This window comes from Emydura macquarii, unplaced genomic scaffold (genome assembly GCF_026122565.2).
Source record: "Emydura macquarii macquarii isolate MOO-44397 ecotype Brisbane River unplaced genomic scaffold, CSIRO-AGI_Emac_v2 contig_1043, whole genome shotgun sequence".
Lineage (NCBI taxonomy): Eukaryota > Metazoa > Chordata > Testudines > Chelidae > Emydura > Emydura macquarii.
Window position 1 is genome coordinate 8,681,071 of NW_027131180.1, and position 19,330 is coordinate 8,700,400.

Here is a 19,330-nt window from a genome sequence, read left to right on the forward strand (position 1 = left end):
ACTGCCCAGCTTCCCTTCTGCGTGCTGTTCATACTGCGCTGTTCCCGTCAACGCAGTGTTACGCTACTTGAGGGGGTGGACTTACTCAGTCGACTTCCTGATCGATTGAGCGGGTCTCACTGACTCCTCAATCTATCCTGAAAGATCCATCTGGTGGCGGCGATTTTGCCTCTGTCAGTGTAAACGTAGCCTCAGGTTCTTGCCAGAGTCTGTATTCCCAGGCCGGATCCTAGGGCTTACTTCTATCTAGAATTCCCCCTTGTCTGTTGCCAACTCCCCTTCTAACTACAGGAAGACTACAGAGCTCCCTCCAAACCTCATTTTACCACAAAAGTCCTCTTTTCATGCTCTTTCCCAAGCCGGCCTTCATTCGAGATTAGGCTTTATCAATCCTGTCATCCTCTAGGTGTAGCCTATCACAGAGTTAATTGGAACTTTTCTTCTACTCAGGCCTTGTGTGGAGTAGACACCTCATCACGCCATCCTTATCCAGGAAGCAGTCATGTGTGCGCTTAATACACTACAAGACCCACAGATTACTTTGGAAACAAAGTTAAAAAATACAGCAGTTTATAAACTTGTGTATTAAGCAAAGACCAAAATTGCTCTTACGCAGCTAAGATTTAGGAGAATTCAACATATGACTACATCTGTGTGTTTAAACTGTATTCAGCTCTGGTTCTGCTAATACTCAGCCTTAAAATCTGTGAAAATGAAATCACCAAAACTTCTTAAAAACAAAAGAAAAAACTCCACAGAGAATGAAGCCTTGTCTCCGCTGAAGTCAATGAGAACTTTGCCATCCATTGAATCTTCATTGAATACCCTTAAAAAACACATTCAAAATGTTAAAGGAGCCTTTAAAAAAAAAAAAAAAAAAAAACTTCTAACCACAGATATTTGAAACAGACACCAAGTATTCCCACAGCACGCATCCCATTTTGCTACATCATAAAAGAGATGCAAAACATGGTAGCCTAATGGATAATTTACTGTACATCACTGGAAATAATTTAAAATATGTTATTTGCCTGGCAACCCTCTTGTGCCTGAATGCTGGATTGTGCTTTGTATCTTTATCCAAAAGAACATCATTTACCACATTGCAGAGTAAATATCTTTTCTGTATCAGGTTTAAAAAAAGCATTCTGGCTTCAAAAAAGATAGAAAGCTTTTTACTTTAACAACACAAAATAGATAAGCTGGGTCTTTCGTGGGCTTTTGCAAGGCATATGTTTTTAAAATGTTACTGACCTAAGAAAGCCGTGTGTTTTCACACAACATTAACAGAGGTAGTATTGATAACACACAACTTGAAAGAGAAGTTCAGCTCCATTCATCTTCAATGAGTGTCCTGGCCATTTGCCATAGCACAATTTGAGGCTTTTTGCTTAGTGAACTGCTATTCCCCATCATCTGCACTGTGAAAAATAATTTTGTAAACGTTGGCATTTAAAACAGGAATAACCGAGAAAGAGGGATTAAACCTATATGAGAACTAAATGCAATCCTGCCAGCATTAAGGCACTATCTACAGTATGTTTTTTTTCAATAAGTTTTAAAACAGTTTTCAGATGTGGTTACACTCCAAGCATGTTTGTATAACGGTGTGCGTGTGCATACTCAACTTGTTTTCATACCTACTAAAACTGAACCCAGGACCATACAAGAGGAGTAGGGTAGGATACAATCTACACCAGGGACATTTTCTGAAAGTTTCCCAGTTGTGTGATCGATATTGGAACCCAAGTATACATGAACTGCCATCTACCACAAGCATTTTTAACAGAGTCAGTAAGACCTAATCTGGTCAGGGTTTCATGACCAATACACAAACATACTTTCTCAGACCCATCTATGTTCACTCAGCAATATGGACTGCAGTCGCATCTTGGTATAACTTTTGTGCCAAGAGACAAATGTGTAAGAAGTTGTTATGTAAGAGGGTGGCCACCTTTATAGGACATCTGTATATAACTCCTGATAGTAGGTTGTCTTGATACGCTGTTCTGTTCTGGCACCTTGACATGTGAGTTACACTACCAGTCTGCTCCCAATAGACTCGCAGTAATGAATCACTGATGGGTACAAGTTTAAAGTAAGCTTAATATAACTTAAGTGATCTTGCATTTCAGATATAAAGTCCCCTATGCTTGGGGCAGAAGAGGTTGTTTTAAGCCACATTTATGACCCTTTGACCAGATCCTCAGTAGATATAAATTAACATAGCACTACTGACTTTAGACTGCAGTGATTCCCAAACTTTTTGCATTAGTGACCAGTTTCACAGAGCAAGCCTCCGAGTGTGACCCCCCCCCTTAGAAATTAAAACCACATTTTTTATATTTAACACTGTGTTAAATGCTAAATTTAAACCCTATTGCTTAAATTTGCTATTCCCCACTCCCCCTTCACCCCTAACCCCTGTGTGTCTCTGCTCCCCCCCACCCTCCTATGTTCCTCCACCGGGAGGAAGCAGAGAAGCTCACAACCCTGAGCCCGGCACAGCTTGTGACCCCCACATCATGACCCCACATAACCACATCATGACCCCACGAGAGGTCACGACTCCCCCAGTTTGAGAACCAATTCTTTATAGGATATCTGTCCATTTATATTAACCGAAGATCTGTCTTCATGTATTCTAGGGCAGACAGGGACCTGCCCAGCCCCTGCTGTAATGCCTGACTTCAGGGTTTCTTGGGAGCAGAAAGCAGCTATAATACAATGCACTCAAGCTTCACCTTCTCCCTGCCTCTGACCCTTTCCCTCCTTCTGACTGCTCTGACCTGCCCCAAACACATCCCCTTGTTGGAGGCAGGGAGCAAGGCCAGCACAGAGCCCTGACCCCAACTCTGCTCTGACTGAGAAGAGCCCTGAGAAGAGCCTCAGGGGACGGTTTCTGCCTCTTTACATTGTTACAGTGGAGTGAACAAGTCTTTGTGTAGCTGAGAATCAGGACCAGTAAATTTAGAGCACAGCTGTTAAAAATAAATATTTCATGAAAATGTAATTTGTTTCTTTTTTTTTAATCTAGATTTTGATGGAAAATCTAATCAAACTAAAACATTTTACTAACTTGAGTCTAAAGAGTGTAAATTGGTGTTACATGCACATGGGAGAAGGGGTGAGTTACACCCACTTAGATTCACCTGTAAATTTGACCCCAAACAATGAAGACCTATAGTGCTAGTACACCCTGCTGATTATCTATACTGTGCAAGAGATTCTGAGTCAGGGATAACTTTGAATCTAATATTGCAAACATTTTCTGGATTAAGGTACTATTTTTAAAACATGGAAAGGACCAGCGGTTATCATTGGGATTTGAGGACACATAACTGAACTTCTACATACATATTTGTAAGTTCTTCCAACTGTTCATTAACCATACTCAGCAGTAGTCTTCACTTGACTGACATGCTCCTTGTCAAGACAGTAATTTTCATAACACTGTTACTGAACTTCATAAACTGGGTTGCTTGGGTTTTTTTGAGGGGGTCCAGTGGTCGGGGAGGAATCTCCTCTGCCTCTTTTTCTTTCTTCATCTTTTTTTAAAATTCAAATATTTTATCCTTTCCTGCTTATTAATTCTAGTCCAGTGAGACTAAAGATTATGGGACATCTAACAACATCATAAATTTCAGTGGTTGACACAATTTTATAAGAGCTGGCCCTTCAATAGATCTGTAAATTAAGCCAGTCTTCCCCTCTCAGTGTCCTAACTTCTCGTATTATAGTTTGCATTCATTATATCATCAATGGTGGGTTTGGTCTTAATTTAATGTCATGATGGGCACTAGATTGACAGCATGGGAAACTGAAGGCTTATCCACAGAACAGGTACATGAGAAACAATACAACAGATTTCCCCCATAGTATTCCATCTTATGCTCAGTGGCATAGCTACGAGTGGGCCTGGGCAGGTCATGGCCCACCGACTTTGAAAGCAGGCCCACCCAACCAGATTTTAAGCAATTCATCCTGCATTTTTATCAGCCTCTGTTTCGCTTGTGACACAAGGCTTGTGCCCACCCGTGTTGACCATAGACTCTGCCAAAAAATCAGTTCTGGCTGCACCTCTGCCTGTGCTCAACCTTCCTCTGGTGTAGTACAGTCTCCTTGAACTTTAAAACCTTGTCCTCCACTCCAATAATAGTTCTAACTGTGGCAATGGTTTCTGTGGTATGAACTTTTGTACACAATGGGGTCTAATTCAAACCCCCTAGGGGCACAGTGAAGTTCATGGAATTCTTTAATTACATCAGAGCCATTGAATCAGAACCTAGGACCTTGATGGACATCACCAAATCATCTTGCATTAGCCTCAAATAGCCATCAATGGTAACTAGTTTTTATTATTATGCAACTGGAATTTAAAAGTATAAGTAACTTAAAAAAATAAAAACCGCATATATTGTTGTCAGTTGCCTGAGCCATTCAGTCATTATTCAAACCACCAACACCATATCTTGTTCTCTAAAAACCCTGAGCACTATCCTACTTGTTTAGGTCTAAGTCACCTGTTTGGTCTTGTCATTAACCTAGATCGTACACTCTTGAGGACAGGATTTTCTCTTGACTATGTGTTTGTTTTCATATGGTCTACCACAAATGGACCATAGCCCTGAATGAGGTCTCTGAATGCTATTGTAAAATCACTAACAATCAGAAATGGTCACATTTTTAACCGTTTTTCCTCATCTCAAAATTGCCTTTTTTCAAAACAACATTTTCATTAACAATAACTTTTTTTTTTCCAATTTTTTTCGTAATTATACTCAAATGAAAATTGAGTCTTATTTTTTCTTTTGGTCTATCACTTTTCCCTGCCCTCTCTTTCTTTTTTCCACCCTACATTTTTCAGTGACAAAATAGAAAAAGAGGAATGGGGGATAAATGGCGGGGTGAGGGTAAAGTAAAATTGAAACGGTTTTGACACTTTAAAATCTACTATATATTTTTAAATGAAAATTTTAAACCAAAATTGTTCCACAGGGCTTTCAAAAAGGAACAAAAACAGCTTCCAAATTTTTCAAATTATGGAAAATGTTTTTTGCGAATTTTTCAACCAACCTGTGATCATGACCCTATTGGAAGTGAATTGCTGTTTTTGTGTCATGGTAAAAGTACATTTAGATTGTATCACAGGCGCCTCTGTAAATCTGTACCCTAAACATTTGTCCAGCCCTCGTATGAATGTACCAATCAATATAAATCTTGTGCACTCAAAAATGCCTATAAAAGAAACCAAATTCATCTTGCTGACATCCAGTATTTGAAGTTTAAATGTTGAAAACTCATCCACAAATTAGCGTTCTTGTAGGCAACCCACTTTATAAGTCACAATGTTAAGCAACAATTCAGAACCTAAAATTAGTCATCAGAACATGACATACAATTAAAGCTGACAAAACTCACGCTTACTTAGCTATTTGCTTGTGTGCATCTTTTTTACCACTGACATTGGAATTGTATTTGTTTATTTTGTAATGCCCCCTCCATCATGAAAGAGAGAAATAAATTACTCTCAACACCTGGTGAATGTTTTTGATTTCTTTTGCCCTATGAGAGTGCAATGGTTTCCTGGCATTTTTTATTGTGCTGGCAGTGTCAAGACAGGATTGCAAAATTAGTTGCCATTTGTAAGCACCTTTTTTTTTTTTAATGTACCATTAGAGAGAGCTTCAGACATCAATAATGCTTTCTACTATGAAGACTATTATGCAATTCATTAGTAAAAATACTTACACACTGAGACCAGCCAAGGTCCTGTAAAATGCACTGTAGACAACATTAAAGCCCTATAGGTACATTTAAGCTATTTGCTATAAAGATCTACATCAGTGGTTCCCAACCTGTGGCCCAGGGGCCAAAAGTGGCCCGCAGGGTCTTTCAAAGTGGCCCACCACTCCTCTCCCACTGGCTGCAGAAGGGAGCTGCTACCTAAGGAGTGCATTGAGCAGAGTGCATTGCTGTGGGGCTATAAGACGGGTGCAGGCTCCTTGCTGCAGCCAAGTGAATGGGAGATCAACGCTCCTCTCCTCTTGGCTGTAGCAGGGAGCATGGCAAAGTGCTCCACCTGGGTCCCTAGGCGCAGGGGTCCCTGCTGGAGCCAGAGGGAGGGGAGCACTCATCCCCCCCCCCCCCGGCTGCAGAAGGGAGCCACTGCTTAGGGAACCCAGGTGGAGCGCACGGGGCTAAAGGACGCATGTGATTTCTCTGCTGCAGCCAGGGGGACGGGAGATCAGCGACGAGGGAGGCAGCCTCTTCCCTGAACTCCTTCTGGCTGCAGTGGGGGAGGGGGGTGCCTGCTGGTGGAGACAGGTGGCCCTTCAGGGCTGTAAAAACGATATCTGTGGCCCTCGAGCCACAAAGGCTGGGAACCATTGATCTACATGATACATATAAACAGCCTCTACATTACACATGCTGTGTTAGAAAATAAAGTGATTTGCCGTTTAAAATTTGAAAGAGTTCAGATCTTAGAAATAACCATCCTCTATGGGACCAACATATCTCCTGTAATAATTCTAATTAGTTTGCAGTGTACACTATGAATAAAGAACGAGTCTACAACAGGCTTCTGTGCTACACTTATACACACAGAGAAGAATCTCATTTTATTACAAATTAACCTCTTTGGAGGATACAGACAGAGAAACTCTTTTCTATCATTTGAAATTAAACAATATTTAAAAAAAAAAAAAAAAAAGAACATGGCCCACATTTTGAAAGCTGGCTTGACTCAAATATCACATTTCAGTAATTGGTCATAACTAGCAGTTAGATCTAATATCTCAGGACTAATCACAGAGAGGTGGTCAGAACAAGGAACTGTGATTCAGGCCTTCTGGGTTCTAGTTTCAGTTTCAATCTACATAGTTCCTTTTATCCTAGAGCTCTTCCCAAATATTAAGAGCCATATTGTGGCCCCTCTCATCTGCACTGGAAAGGAGTTGCTCACCCAAGTATGTTCACTGAAATCAATGGGATTACCTACGGGAATAACTGTTCACAAGGGAAGAGAAGAGTTCCGCACTCTAGCTCTTGGTAATTGAGTATGTAATTTTCAAATGCCCATACATGATTTAGGGCTCATGTATGGGGGGGGCACCTAGGAAAGTGAAGATGAATGAACTAAACATGTGAAGTTAAAGTGTATAATTTATTCTTCAAGAAGGATTAAAACTAAAGCAAATTCTGGCCAGTTTATTTCTGAAGAAGAGCATCCACACAGGAATTTAATTCACTTTACTTATGTGCACTAATGTCACAGCTGTACTTGATTCCTGTTATCTTTCCTCAATGTCCCTATGTGCATGTGTCCTTAGGAACATTTGTCCCATTGCATTCCCAGTAGAGGAGAGAAATCATGTTACTTTTAGTTGTACATAAAGTATCAAGTTACGCAGGTAAAAATAAGTGAGTTCTTCAGTGAAAAATTTACATGACAAACATAGCAGCATCACACTGCAAAATCACCATTATAACATCCTAAGTATATTGTTGTCACTTCCATACAAAAGCAAACAATATATAGGGTTGTAAAACAAGCCTAGCACCTATCTGGTTATGGCTGTGCCAGTCCCCATTTGTCACTGTTTCGGAAAGTAAGAATGGCTCCCTGGCCTCCAACAGAGAACAAGACAATGCCTCATTCCTGCTCCCACCTCCTTTAATCTCAAAAGGTCAGTTTTCTTCCTTCTAGCATGCTTGTCTCCCAACTTAATAGGCTATCCTAACAATTCTAGTTAGCTTAAAGATAAAGGCTACTGGGGACAGGGCAAAAAATAAAGAGAAAACCACAAAGATACTAAACAGAATAGAAACCACTTTATAAAACAGATTAATCACTTTGAAAAGCATAGCTAACTACACTGTAAGATTTGTTACAGAATATAGTGATTAAGCAAGTGGTTAATACTTTACTTATTGGAAAGATTTTGTCTTAGCCAGAAGCTGCTGACTTGTCTGTCTTTAGATGTCTGAGACAAGTGTATTTCAAGCTACATGAAACCTTGGTTACTCATGTCAGTAGAGTGTCAATAGATATAAAACCAGATCTTCAGTTAGTGTAAATCAGCATAGTTCCGCCAACATCAATAGAGCTATTGCAGTTAACATCTGCTAGAAATCTGGCCCATAGTTCATTAAGGTTTGCTACTCTTAAATTTATTAGTATTTTGGCACTAATTCACCTCGGACAAAGCCCCTAATAGAAAATACCAAGTATACATGTACAATGCTGTATGCATAAATATTAGTCAGATCTCTTTTGCCCCTCTGAAATCTCACCTCTCCAGGTTCTCTGCACAGGCCGCTGTTGTGTGGGAAAAGAGACAGAAGTCTGAGAGTAACTTACTCTTTGAAGCATGCATAACAAATACTTATGCAATGTAGCTCTTTGTCCCTGTCTAATGGTTAGTGAGTTTGAGAGTTTATTAATGCCTCTTAGCTAAGGGACCTGGTTCACTAGCTAAGAGGCAGTAATAATAATAATAAAATATTAACCACAACAATACCACCATCCAGCTCTCATGTAGTGCTTTTTATTATTAGATCTCAAAAGTCCTTTCTAATGGAGGTTCAATCTCTACATATGATCCAACCCATGGGGTGTCATTACAAGTGTGTCAAGAGACAGTAGTCAATACTGATCAGAAATACATTACTTTTTCCTTCCTGTTCTTTGATCTTACTAAGGCTCAATTTCTCAAACAACACAATCATTTTTAGGGAAGTTAAACCTATTTAAGTTAGGAGACAGATTTTCAAAATTTTGCCATATATGATCTTCAGAAATATTGTATATATTCAGATTATTATTGAATGTAGAATGCATGTGAGACTCAATATCCTAGAGTTTCAGTCCAGAACAGGGAGCAGAGATTACTTTCATCTGTGTGGCGGTAATCTGGGTGTTCAAGGATGCTTGGTGCATCGGGGACTTCAAAATAGCCATTTGTGGGGAAGGAACTCAACTCAGCAAGTTACCTTTGAGGACAAATGACTACTCTTGTGGTGTCCCCAAGGTCTGAGGACATTTGGAACTAGGCTTTTAGTTAGGTCCATCTCTAGTTGGTTTTTGTTTTGTGTTTTTGCCAGCTGACTCACTCATCTCAGAACATCTCATACTTGATTAATGAAATGGATTCCATTGCTCCTGAGTAATAAATAGGAGTGACATAATATATTTTACCCTCTGTTTATAATTAATGCAGACCTTTAAGGCTAATCAGCTTAACAAGACACACTTCTGAAACTATACAGCAACTATCTGAGCCAATTCTACAATCAAGACTATTTGTTTAAAATTTTCACATGCTACATGGCACAACATAAAACTACAATGATGACAAATTATTAAGCAGCTTATCAGAAGATACCACATTAGCAGTACTGAATTAACATCACTTCTGACAGAGTAACTCCCACATCATGCAGATGAGCATGGCTGGAAGTACAAATGGGGTTGATCCACAAAACTGAGATCCCAGATTTCTAACACTATTTTAGTTTGCTCCCTAATGGCAGGGTGACCAGATGGCAAGTGTGACAAATCAGGATAGGGGGTTAGGGGTAATAGGCACCTATATAAGAAAAAGCCCAAAATATCAGGACTGCCCCTATAAAATCAGGACATTTGGTCATGCTACCTTATGGAGAGAGGGGATAGCTATGACGTTTATATGCAGATCTGTGTGCATATTCTGAACATCTTGTCTCCCAAAATTCTAAAGTATTTGGATCTCATGGTTTGGTTGTAGCTCATCTATTATTAGAATCACTACACTGGGGGGCATAGATCAACATTCACGTCACACTCCACCTGAGGCATATTGCACATATGCTAAGAAGACTACTACACTGTGCTTTGTAACTGATTATATCATTATATACTGAGTTGTTGGATAAAACCTCACTGAAGTTAGTGGGTGTGACAACTGCTCTTCATTCAAGATATATGTAAAATGCAAGATAGTTCCTTTATGTAACAGGTCACTGAAACAAGAGGGGAGACACGCAAAACACAAGCCACATGCAAGACTGGAATAGGAATTCAGCCATGTGATCCGAAGGGTTTTGACTGGGGTCTGAATGAAAACATGGGGGAAGTAGACTTGGTTATTGTTTGATGGAGCTGTGTGCGAGAGAAAGAAAAGCATTAGAAACATAAAGAAGGATACAGACAAGGCAGTAAGGAAGCCCCAGGGACAGCCAGAGAAGGACTTAAAGTATGACTCTGAGAAAAGCTAACATAGGAAGTGCTTTCGGCTAAGTGCTAGCTGGAAAGAGGCTTGGAATGGTGAACAAAGAAACTGACTCTTGTTGTTTGATTCCTACTGTGTTCAGTGAAACAGGACTTTGCGTACATTCTTTGTAAATAAACAGGATTGCAAAAAAGAAATACCTGATTCACATCATCAATTTATCCCCTAACAGAAACAACTCACAAGATCCTAAATATTGGCTAACTGCTCAAACCTAGCGAGGTAACAGTAGGATGAAAGAAGCATGAATTGAAATTTACTTGCACACACACAATAAACTTCAGGTCTTTAAGATTTTATTTTATTTTTCAGAAGAAGAGAATTGGAGTAGTAAGACAAAGGGATATCTGTGTGCTTCCAACTTTCCCAAATACTTTCAGTGATAAAACTGCAAAACCAAGGATTATCGTGAAAGCTTTCACTATTAAGGGCCATATTTTCAAGAGAGCACAGCTCCAATTTAGGCAACTAAATGAAGGAGCCAGGTTTTCAAAAGTGCTCAGTAAACTCTCTTGAAAATTTGATTCCACTTGTGGGAACTGAGCTCTTTTGAAAATCTCACCCTATATGTACATAATAGGTTTTTGATTTATTAAGGAAAACAGGAAATTCCCTTACCTTAGCAAACTGTGCATTTATCCATTTTGTGAATGTTTTCTTTTGAACATCTTCTCTTTCATCTGTAAAAGAAATATAAAAGAATCTATTGTTGTTGCTGAACAGAGTAATAATATCATGTAGGTTTTGACCAAAGGAAAATTTAAAAAATGTCCAATATTACTATGAATGGTTGTTTCCAATGAGGAAAAATTGTATATAATATTTGACGTTGTATAATTAAATAAAGGTCCCATCTACAATGCTCTGTAGTGCATACTATGGAGGGTGTGAATTGCAGAGCACACCAAAAAGTTGCACTCTATCTGCCCTGTGCAGACAATGCTGGCGTGAAAAGGTACCTAGTTCATGTTAACTCAGTCCTGTTTGAAAGAGAACGACATTACTGTGAACTAAGTAACTTTTAGTTTGTGCCAGCAGTGTCCATAAAGGGCAGCGAGAGTACAGGGTTTTGGTGCGCTCTGCAATTCACAACCCTGTAGACCACACTGCAGCGCAGAGCTGACGAGTCCAAAGTTATCCTCACTAAACAATATTACTTTAGAAAGCTAAACATAGTGAAAGTTGCATTAAAGAAAATAAATACAACCCATTTAAATGAGGGTTGAGATATTATTTCAGTACCTGGCTTACAGGACAACAATCTCTCTCTTTTTAAAAAGCTATTAAATATGCCTTCTCATATTCTGCCTACTATTCTGGACCTGCATGATCTAGAAAATCATTACTGTTTAACTCACTGCAGGAGGAGCTTTCTACACATACACAGAGCAGGCAAGATCAATGAGAACCAACAAGGAAGAGATTGGCAATTGGAGAGCTGCCCCCAAATGCCAGAGGAGAAAACATTTGTGCCTCTTGACCTTCATTTCCCTTCAAAGATTTTCCACTTCACCCAATTACAGAAAAGCATTGGCAGCACAGTGTGTCAATAGCTAGTATATTTGCTCTCATGGGTGCCCAATTCGGAGCAAACATCTGCTCACATATCTGTACAGGGATCATCAATGAGATTCCGTGCTGTGTCCCTATGAGGCATAGCATAGAATTTGTAGTCTGGGTGTGAGGGTGGTTAAGGTGTTTTGAGTCCTCCCAGTCCCGGGCTGTTCTGGAGATTAGAGTTGTCTAAGTGACAGCAGCCTCCCTGGGCTGCCCTAAGGGATTGTAATACTTCCTGCAAACCCTACACAGCCCTGCCCCCCAATATAGCCCCTCCTAACCTTAACCCTTCCCCAACAGGCCCCCTCCATCAGGTCTTGGGACGGAGTCCAAGGAAGGCAGCCTTACAGCTATGTTTACAGGGCTTGTGCCAGGCGAATTTTTCCCCAGCCATAACCAGGGCTTTTAGGGTCCCTTTACACTACTCAGGCCCTTTCACACATAAGAAACAAATGAGTCACTTCAACCTAGTATCTAATGGGTATTTGTCCACATCACAAAACTATTAGAGACAGTTCTGTAAGTAATAAAACATGGGAATCTCTTTGCTAGTAGAATGGTAGGATTATTTTATATCAGAACTGAAGTGCACAGGCAGGAGCTTTGTGGAGAGTGTGGCCCAGTGCCTGTACTAAATGAAGCTTCAGCCATTGCCATCTCTCTTTCCTTTTTGTGAACAGTCAAGTTCACCACATTTTAAAAATAAAAACTAATATTTATTCCCATCTGAAATGCTCAGCAATTAATAATTTTAATGGATTAAGCTGACTCTGAAAGGCAGTTACAGATGAACTACATGAGGAACTCACAGCATTAATAATTTCTTTCTATGAGACAAGACAAAGCAAAGCTTTGTGATACAAGTACATCTTTTGTTCTCAGAAACCTTGCTTAAATAATTAGCACTAAATGTGTCTTTTCACAGGAATGTTTTTCACCTATAACAATAAAGTATACTGATAGAAATATGAATATGAAAGAGAAAACTATTTTATTACAAAAATTGTCAGAAAGTAAAAAAAAATCTTCATGTAGAAATTAGGAATAAAATGAAAGATTTAAAATAGATTGTGAAGACATTAGGGACCATTTGACATTAATCAGTGAAGTTTTATGTATCTGTTGAGTAAATAATACAATGTGAATGTCTTTTAAGTGAACAGCTTCACTTCATCTTTACTTTTTTATTACATTTTGTATAAGACTATTCTATGCAATAAATTATCATTATTTTTTTATCATTTTCATCACATGGTATAGTTTATTATACCATATAAAGTGCATTACAAACATAGAATATCAATCTGTATTTGACTAGCAAAAATGTCAAATCATTCAGTAGTAAAAATCACACCATTTTAAGAACCCGGAAGATCTGCCTTCAAAAGATACTGAAATGATGGCTGGAAGAACACTTTCTATTATTTTTAGGCAAAATTCATCATACTTTAATTCCCAGTATCTTTTAAAAATTAAATATGTATTTTAAAATGCAAAGTCTAGAGTTGCCATATAGAGAGTAATAGTCTACACAATCCAAGGCTTTGGGATGTAATTCAATTTTTACAATAATTTCTTGTTTACTTTCTGCTTGCCAATCAAAAATATTATTGCTATAATAGATGTAGTTACAAAACCACCAATTTTCCCTTTGGAAGTGTTTAGCTCGGAGAAATGATAGTTACACAAGTATTCATGAATTTTAAACAGGGTAACATTTCACTGTTTTGCCTGGGAAAAAAAGCAGTCCTTATGAGCTGTCCCTACTGGAAATTTGCCAAAGTCATTAGAAAAAGGTCAAAACACAAACTATTTATCTGAATATATGATAATGTTAAGATTTGGGGATAAACCATTTTGCAAGACCAAACATGCTCACTTCTGATTTTGCTCATCTTTTTTTGAAACAGAATACACTGTAATTGGAACCATTTAATAAAAAATCAAAGTTGGAAAAAGACACATTACATCAATCAATCTATTCTCCTGCCAATACAGGATTATTCCCAAAAATACATTTTCTAAACTTTTGTCTTTTCTAGTATTAAATAGCTCAAGCAGTGGTAATTGCTTCCTTCCTAGACAGCTGTTGGCTGAAAGTGACATTTTTAGCAACTTTATCTATTGTCCATTGGGCAGCAATGAAGGGTCCAGACTCCACAGGATACACCATCTGCAAATCACTTTGATTATTATAGGGTATGTGCCTTTGAGAGTGGGTGATTGTAACACCACCTCCCTTTTTTGCTGGGTTGAATGTCAGTCATAGGCTTGCAACACAAGTGCTGCTGTCTCCCAGGCATCTGGGATATATAGGAGATGGAGCTCTTTGCATAAATATAAAGGAGGTGTAGAGCTAGAAGTCATGCATGTATTTGATTTGATGTTGTATCACAAACTCTCACAGGACCTTCATGTAAAATGTAAAAGTAAATTAACACTAAACACACAACTGCTTCTGTTTAAATGTCTCTTAATACCATCCCAATGTGCAGCTTTAAGCATGGTATTAAAACACAGGATGATTTCATATAGAGTACATGTGATTCTATATAGGGGAAGAAGGGAAGCAAAGCTATTATCTAGTGCCCAAGCTTAATTTCTTTCCCAAGTTGGGCTACTGTATAACATATTCAGAAACAGTGTTATTTCTCCACAGATTTACATGCAAGACATTAAACTGCTAATCACAGATTAATTAATGCCCATTGAGCTAGTAAAGATCAGGGTCTCCTGAGTAATATTGGAGTTAAATCCAACCATTTGAATTTGACTTAGACTCTCTTACAGTCCAAGCGATGCTCTGCTATCTTTCCACATTTCCATACACAACTCTCTTCCACTGCTATCTTCATCTAACAAATCATTCAAATATACTTTCTTTTTATCTCTATTATTTCTAGATGCTTGTTCTGACAAGTTTATCCCACAACAATGTGGCAGCCTCCCTCTCTACCCTTCAAAGAATCAATCTTGTGTTAATATATGGCACATTCAGTTTCCCTGCAGGAAGTATAAACACACACAGGCTTTTTTTCTTACCTAGCTTGATGGACTGAATGCTAGATGTGGTAACTAAATGACATTTCTCTGGATGTAGTAGAAATGTGCTAAAAACACCAACCTACCACTTCTGAATGTCTATGTTTATAATAGATACTTTAGTGATAGCCAGATGAATGCACTTGCAGCTGTTTTTACTGTGAAGCAACAGGAGTAATCAAGTGGTCAGGTATGTAATTTCTATAGATGTCCCAGGGTAATATACTGTGTCTACTAAACACGTCTCTTTAAAGCTGTCAATCAGAATTCCTGTGGATCTCAACTTCACTATTTGGATGAATCTAAAAATGAAAAACTGGAAATTACCTTGAGGAATTTGTTACATTATAATGTGCAAATTTGTAATCATTTTCCACAACAAAAATTTATCACCACTCCATTCTTTTCCAAAAGCCTTGTCATGTATTTTAGTGTCTATGCTTATCCTTTTTTCATGCAGATAAAGATGGTGATTTTGGGGTCCACAGATATAAATGGACAAAGTGAGAGAAACATATGTTGATGCTTGAAATTTATCGTTTTCAGGCACTATACCATCTGTTATTAGTGCATAGATCTTGCTTTTAGTTTAAAAGGTTTTTTTTTCTTTTAGCATTTCAATGCATCAGATATTGTGCATAGGTTATGGTTCAGATGAGCAGCAAAATATAGACTGCATCGCAAAACCACTTAAGTTTGCTAAATTGGGCATTAGATTTGAAAGAAGTATTTTTCCAGGGCAGAGTCCATGTGAAACTGTGACTAGAAAAGAAAAGGAAGTACAGTACTAATCATGTGGGAAAGGGACAGTTCTAAAAGTTAATCAGGTGACAACGCTAATAGAGGCACAAGTGGTACAGTGAAGGATGCTTAGGATCATGCAATCAGCCCTCAGTAGGACTGAGGATGCTACTACTAATGATGTATGGTTAGCATACAATTTCCATAGCTGCTTAATGAAATATTTCACATTTGCAATCTATTACCCCAATGAAAGTTCTTTACATTTTCCTCCAGATTAGAAAACATTATATGATTGTCCTTTAATCAAACAAGATTTACCATTTATAAAAGAAACTATATTTAAAAAAAACATACATGAGAAAAGAAAAAACTGATGGACACAGTTGTGATTGTGAATGAGAACTATGTAAGATTTTCTAATGACTCATTTATACAGACCAAGTCAAAATTCTTTCACCACTATGAAATGGTACAGCAGTATATCAGCGTTATTGCAGACCAAACCAAAGGAACAGCCACTCTCCTGGGCAAACCAAACCAAATTTTCCCTACTTGGCTTTTTCTTCCCCAGTCATCTGGAGACGCTTACGCTTCTCCTCCTGAGATGCTGTTCAATGCTTCAATGTCCTTTTTCAAATTCAAGAGTGAAATTAGCACAGACCCTCCCCAACAGGGTTGGATGTGCATTCTGGCCTGTCCTCCCCCTGTCCTCTCCAAGAAGATCTAACAAACACTGAAGTCTGGTCTATACTAGAAAATTAGGTCCGTTTAACTACATCAGTCAGGGCATGAAAAATCTACACCCTTGAGAAGCACAGTTAAGCTGCCCTAAGTCCTCATATAACTAGTGCTAGGTCAACAGGGAGGTGGAGTACCTGTGCCAGTGGGAGAATCCCACTCCCATTAGCATAGGCAATGTTTATATTGAAGTGCTATAGTGTTACAGCTATGCTGCTATAGTATTTTCAGTGTAGACAAGCCCCCAACAACATGCCCTTTCCTTTAAGAAAAACTATTAGTCCTTCTAGCTCTCTCCAAAGCTGGGCTAAGACCAGGTTTCTACAGCCCTTTCTCCCAGCATGCTTTGCTGATATTTATCTAACCGCTGCATGCACATACTTCTATCATTTTAAAATTGGTGATATTGTTTTAGCTTGTGCCTACAAATTTACCAACATGGCCTCAATTTAAATTACCAGGTTTAAATTTAAGAGTCCACATACAGTTACACCAGTTTAACTAAACTGATTTCAAATGACAACTTTATTTTAAACCAGTGAAACTCTAAGTGTAGACCAGACTTAAATTATATGGCATCTCCTTTTCTTTGAAATACTATTTGTACAGTGACAAGGATTCTGTTTTCACTAATCACTTCAGGAAAATCTTCCAAGCAATCAAAAATTCAAGGGTACATAATTGCTAACAAGATATGACCCAGAACCATAACAACTAGATGGGATAGGAGCAAAATTTAACTCCAGATCTAGGTTCCAGTTCTAAATCTCTCCAAATTTCACGGGTGTTTTTGTCTCTAGCGTATTGGATCCATCTCTAGCAGTAACATTTGAAACAATCAATCAGAATGAGTGAGAAAAAACGAGTAGATCATTATTTAAGGCTTGTCTACATGGTAAATTATTCCAGAATAGCTATTCTTGATTAACTATTGCTAAATAACTCTCACACTGTGAGTTAATCAGGAATAGCTTCTGTTTAAGACTCATACCCTGTCTTAACCTGGATTAGCTTTCCTGCGTAGACAAGCAGTTATTTATGGCAATAATTGCTATAGAAGAAACTCGATAGTTCATTGTTATTTTTTAATTTAAAGAAACAAATTCTTTCTACATCCACTTGCAAAATTTTAACAAATGCTGTTGCTATAATGGTAACTTCCAATTTTCTGTATTTATTGAAAGCCAGTGTACATATTTAGTAGCTAGTACATATTTAGCTCTGATTTCATTTAAGTATATCTTGGTTTTATATAAATGATATCTAGAGTGCTTTCAAATTTAAACAAATAAATTGAATTATTTTGCACAATGAAAACTAAAAAATTGTTTGCCAGCTTGATCATTAATCATTCCCTTCATAAATACAGCTTACTTAAAATATGCTTGAATATACCAAGAACTTTTTTTTAAAAAAGAACAATAATTCAGTTGGACAAATTAAAGGGAAAGTTAGGTTCTCTGGATCCAAAACATGACTTAGATTTGTCTTTTCTTACACAGAAATTTGCTTGCAAGTCTATGTAATGTCTTCTTTGTGCATATAAACAAATACGTCATTGCTTATTTCCATAAGTAAGTCATTGTCATCAGACCACTGGTTAGTTGCCCCTCTATAAGAAATCAGAATGCTTTTCCAATGGAAGAAGAAACAGATTTGAATTCCCTGGAAGCATGAAACTGCAAACAGGTAAAACATATAATCGAATATTATTCATACTTTGAAAAGGCAGATTGCCAGCTCCAAGGAGATCATTTTTGCTGTTCCTGGCAACCAACTGGCTAAATCTCCTCTAACCTAAAATAAACAATTTGGGAAGTGAAGCAGCTAAACTGTACCAATGGATTAGGTGCCGTGGGAAGGAGAAGGGTTGCTAAATGAGCAAAGACAGATCTGAAGATGCTCATAGGCAGGTCAGATTTTCCTCATGGAAAAATGATTGTCAGGTCAGGAAGCCAAGTAGCCCAGTTGCAAGGGACACACAGGTTATGTCCAGGCATCTGATGTCCTGAGAGTTTAGGCAAGACTTGTGCTAGCCATTGGCACAAGAGTGAATTTCACACATTGGGACAGAGTTTGATTCTGGGTAACCAACCATTTAGTTAATGTTTTATTAAAGTTGCAGTCTATAATTTCCAATGCAAGCAGGTTTGTTTATATATGCATGCAGATATTTTGGTAGCTAACTGCTAGTTTACCTCTGGCATTGACAGCATCCCTCTAACACCTATGTTTTGTCCTGATATGCACATAGTGGCATATTAAGACTTGTCTAGTAATACTTCCACAAATTTCCTTGATATTTAAAAAGAAATTAATGTAATAATGCTGTTTTCTGAACACTGTACATGATCCACCTTATCTGATCATGAGGTTGTACGTCCTTCTTTCACTCCATTCTGTATTACAGTAGTGAAAACTAACACACTCGGCAAACACTTATCAACATAAATACCAACGCTTGTTGCTACCAGCTGTTCCGGTGTAGTTGCTTGTTGGATCTTCCAGAATATCAAATGAATGAACCATGCTATCTATTTCTCTGTTCACCAAGTAGACACTGATGAAATCGTGTTATCATCATCTCTTAAAGGATACTGATAAAGATGATCTAACATACATTAACTACAACACAACAAAAGATGTGTGTACAAATGAAGCCTATTATTCTACAACAGCTAAAAGATACTTCCCCAGAGATTTAAAATCATATTAAGAATTGACCCAGGATAATATGGAAAATGTTACCAAAGTTAGTCAATAGTGCAAGAAAATTCATCAGGTTATTGATTATGGTAACCTCATTTTGTCAAGCAAGTTATCTAGAAGATTCACCCTGAGATTTTTTTTTGTTTTAATTAATTGCTTTTTTAATGCAAATTTTAGTGATCTTTTCTTTTTACATGGTTAGGGTTTCACAGAGTATGATGATATTGAGATTTGCCTTGAGATCAAGGAGTATCTTTGTTATGCAT

At 38.0% G+C, this 19,330-nt stretch overlaps 1 protein-coding gene across 21 annotated transcripts in view; it reads right to left on the minus strand.

The window, feature by feature from the left end:
• DMD (dystrophin) overlaps nt 1-19,330 on the minus strand; it is a 1,854,857-nt gene that overhangs the window by 1,463,573 nt on the left and 371,954 nt on the right. For 20 of the 21 annotated variants that reach the window (XR_010919130.1, XR_010919131.1, XM_067545076.1 and 17 more), the window contains exon 2: nt 10,893-10,954. Coding sequence is in view for 18 of the 21 variants with exons in the window: in XM_067545076.1 (XP_067401177.1) it covers nt 10,893-10,954 (62 nt within the window). In the remaining 3 variants the exon portion in view is untranslated. Of the gene's footprint in view, nt 1-8,298; nt 8,346-10,892; nt 10,955-19,330 lie in introns of those variants that run through there. The other variant, XM_067545080.1, reaches the window with a different exon arrangement.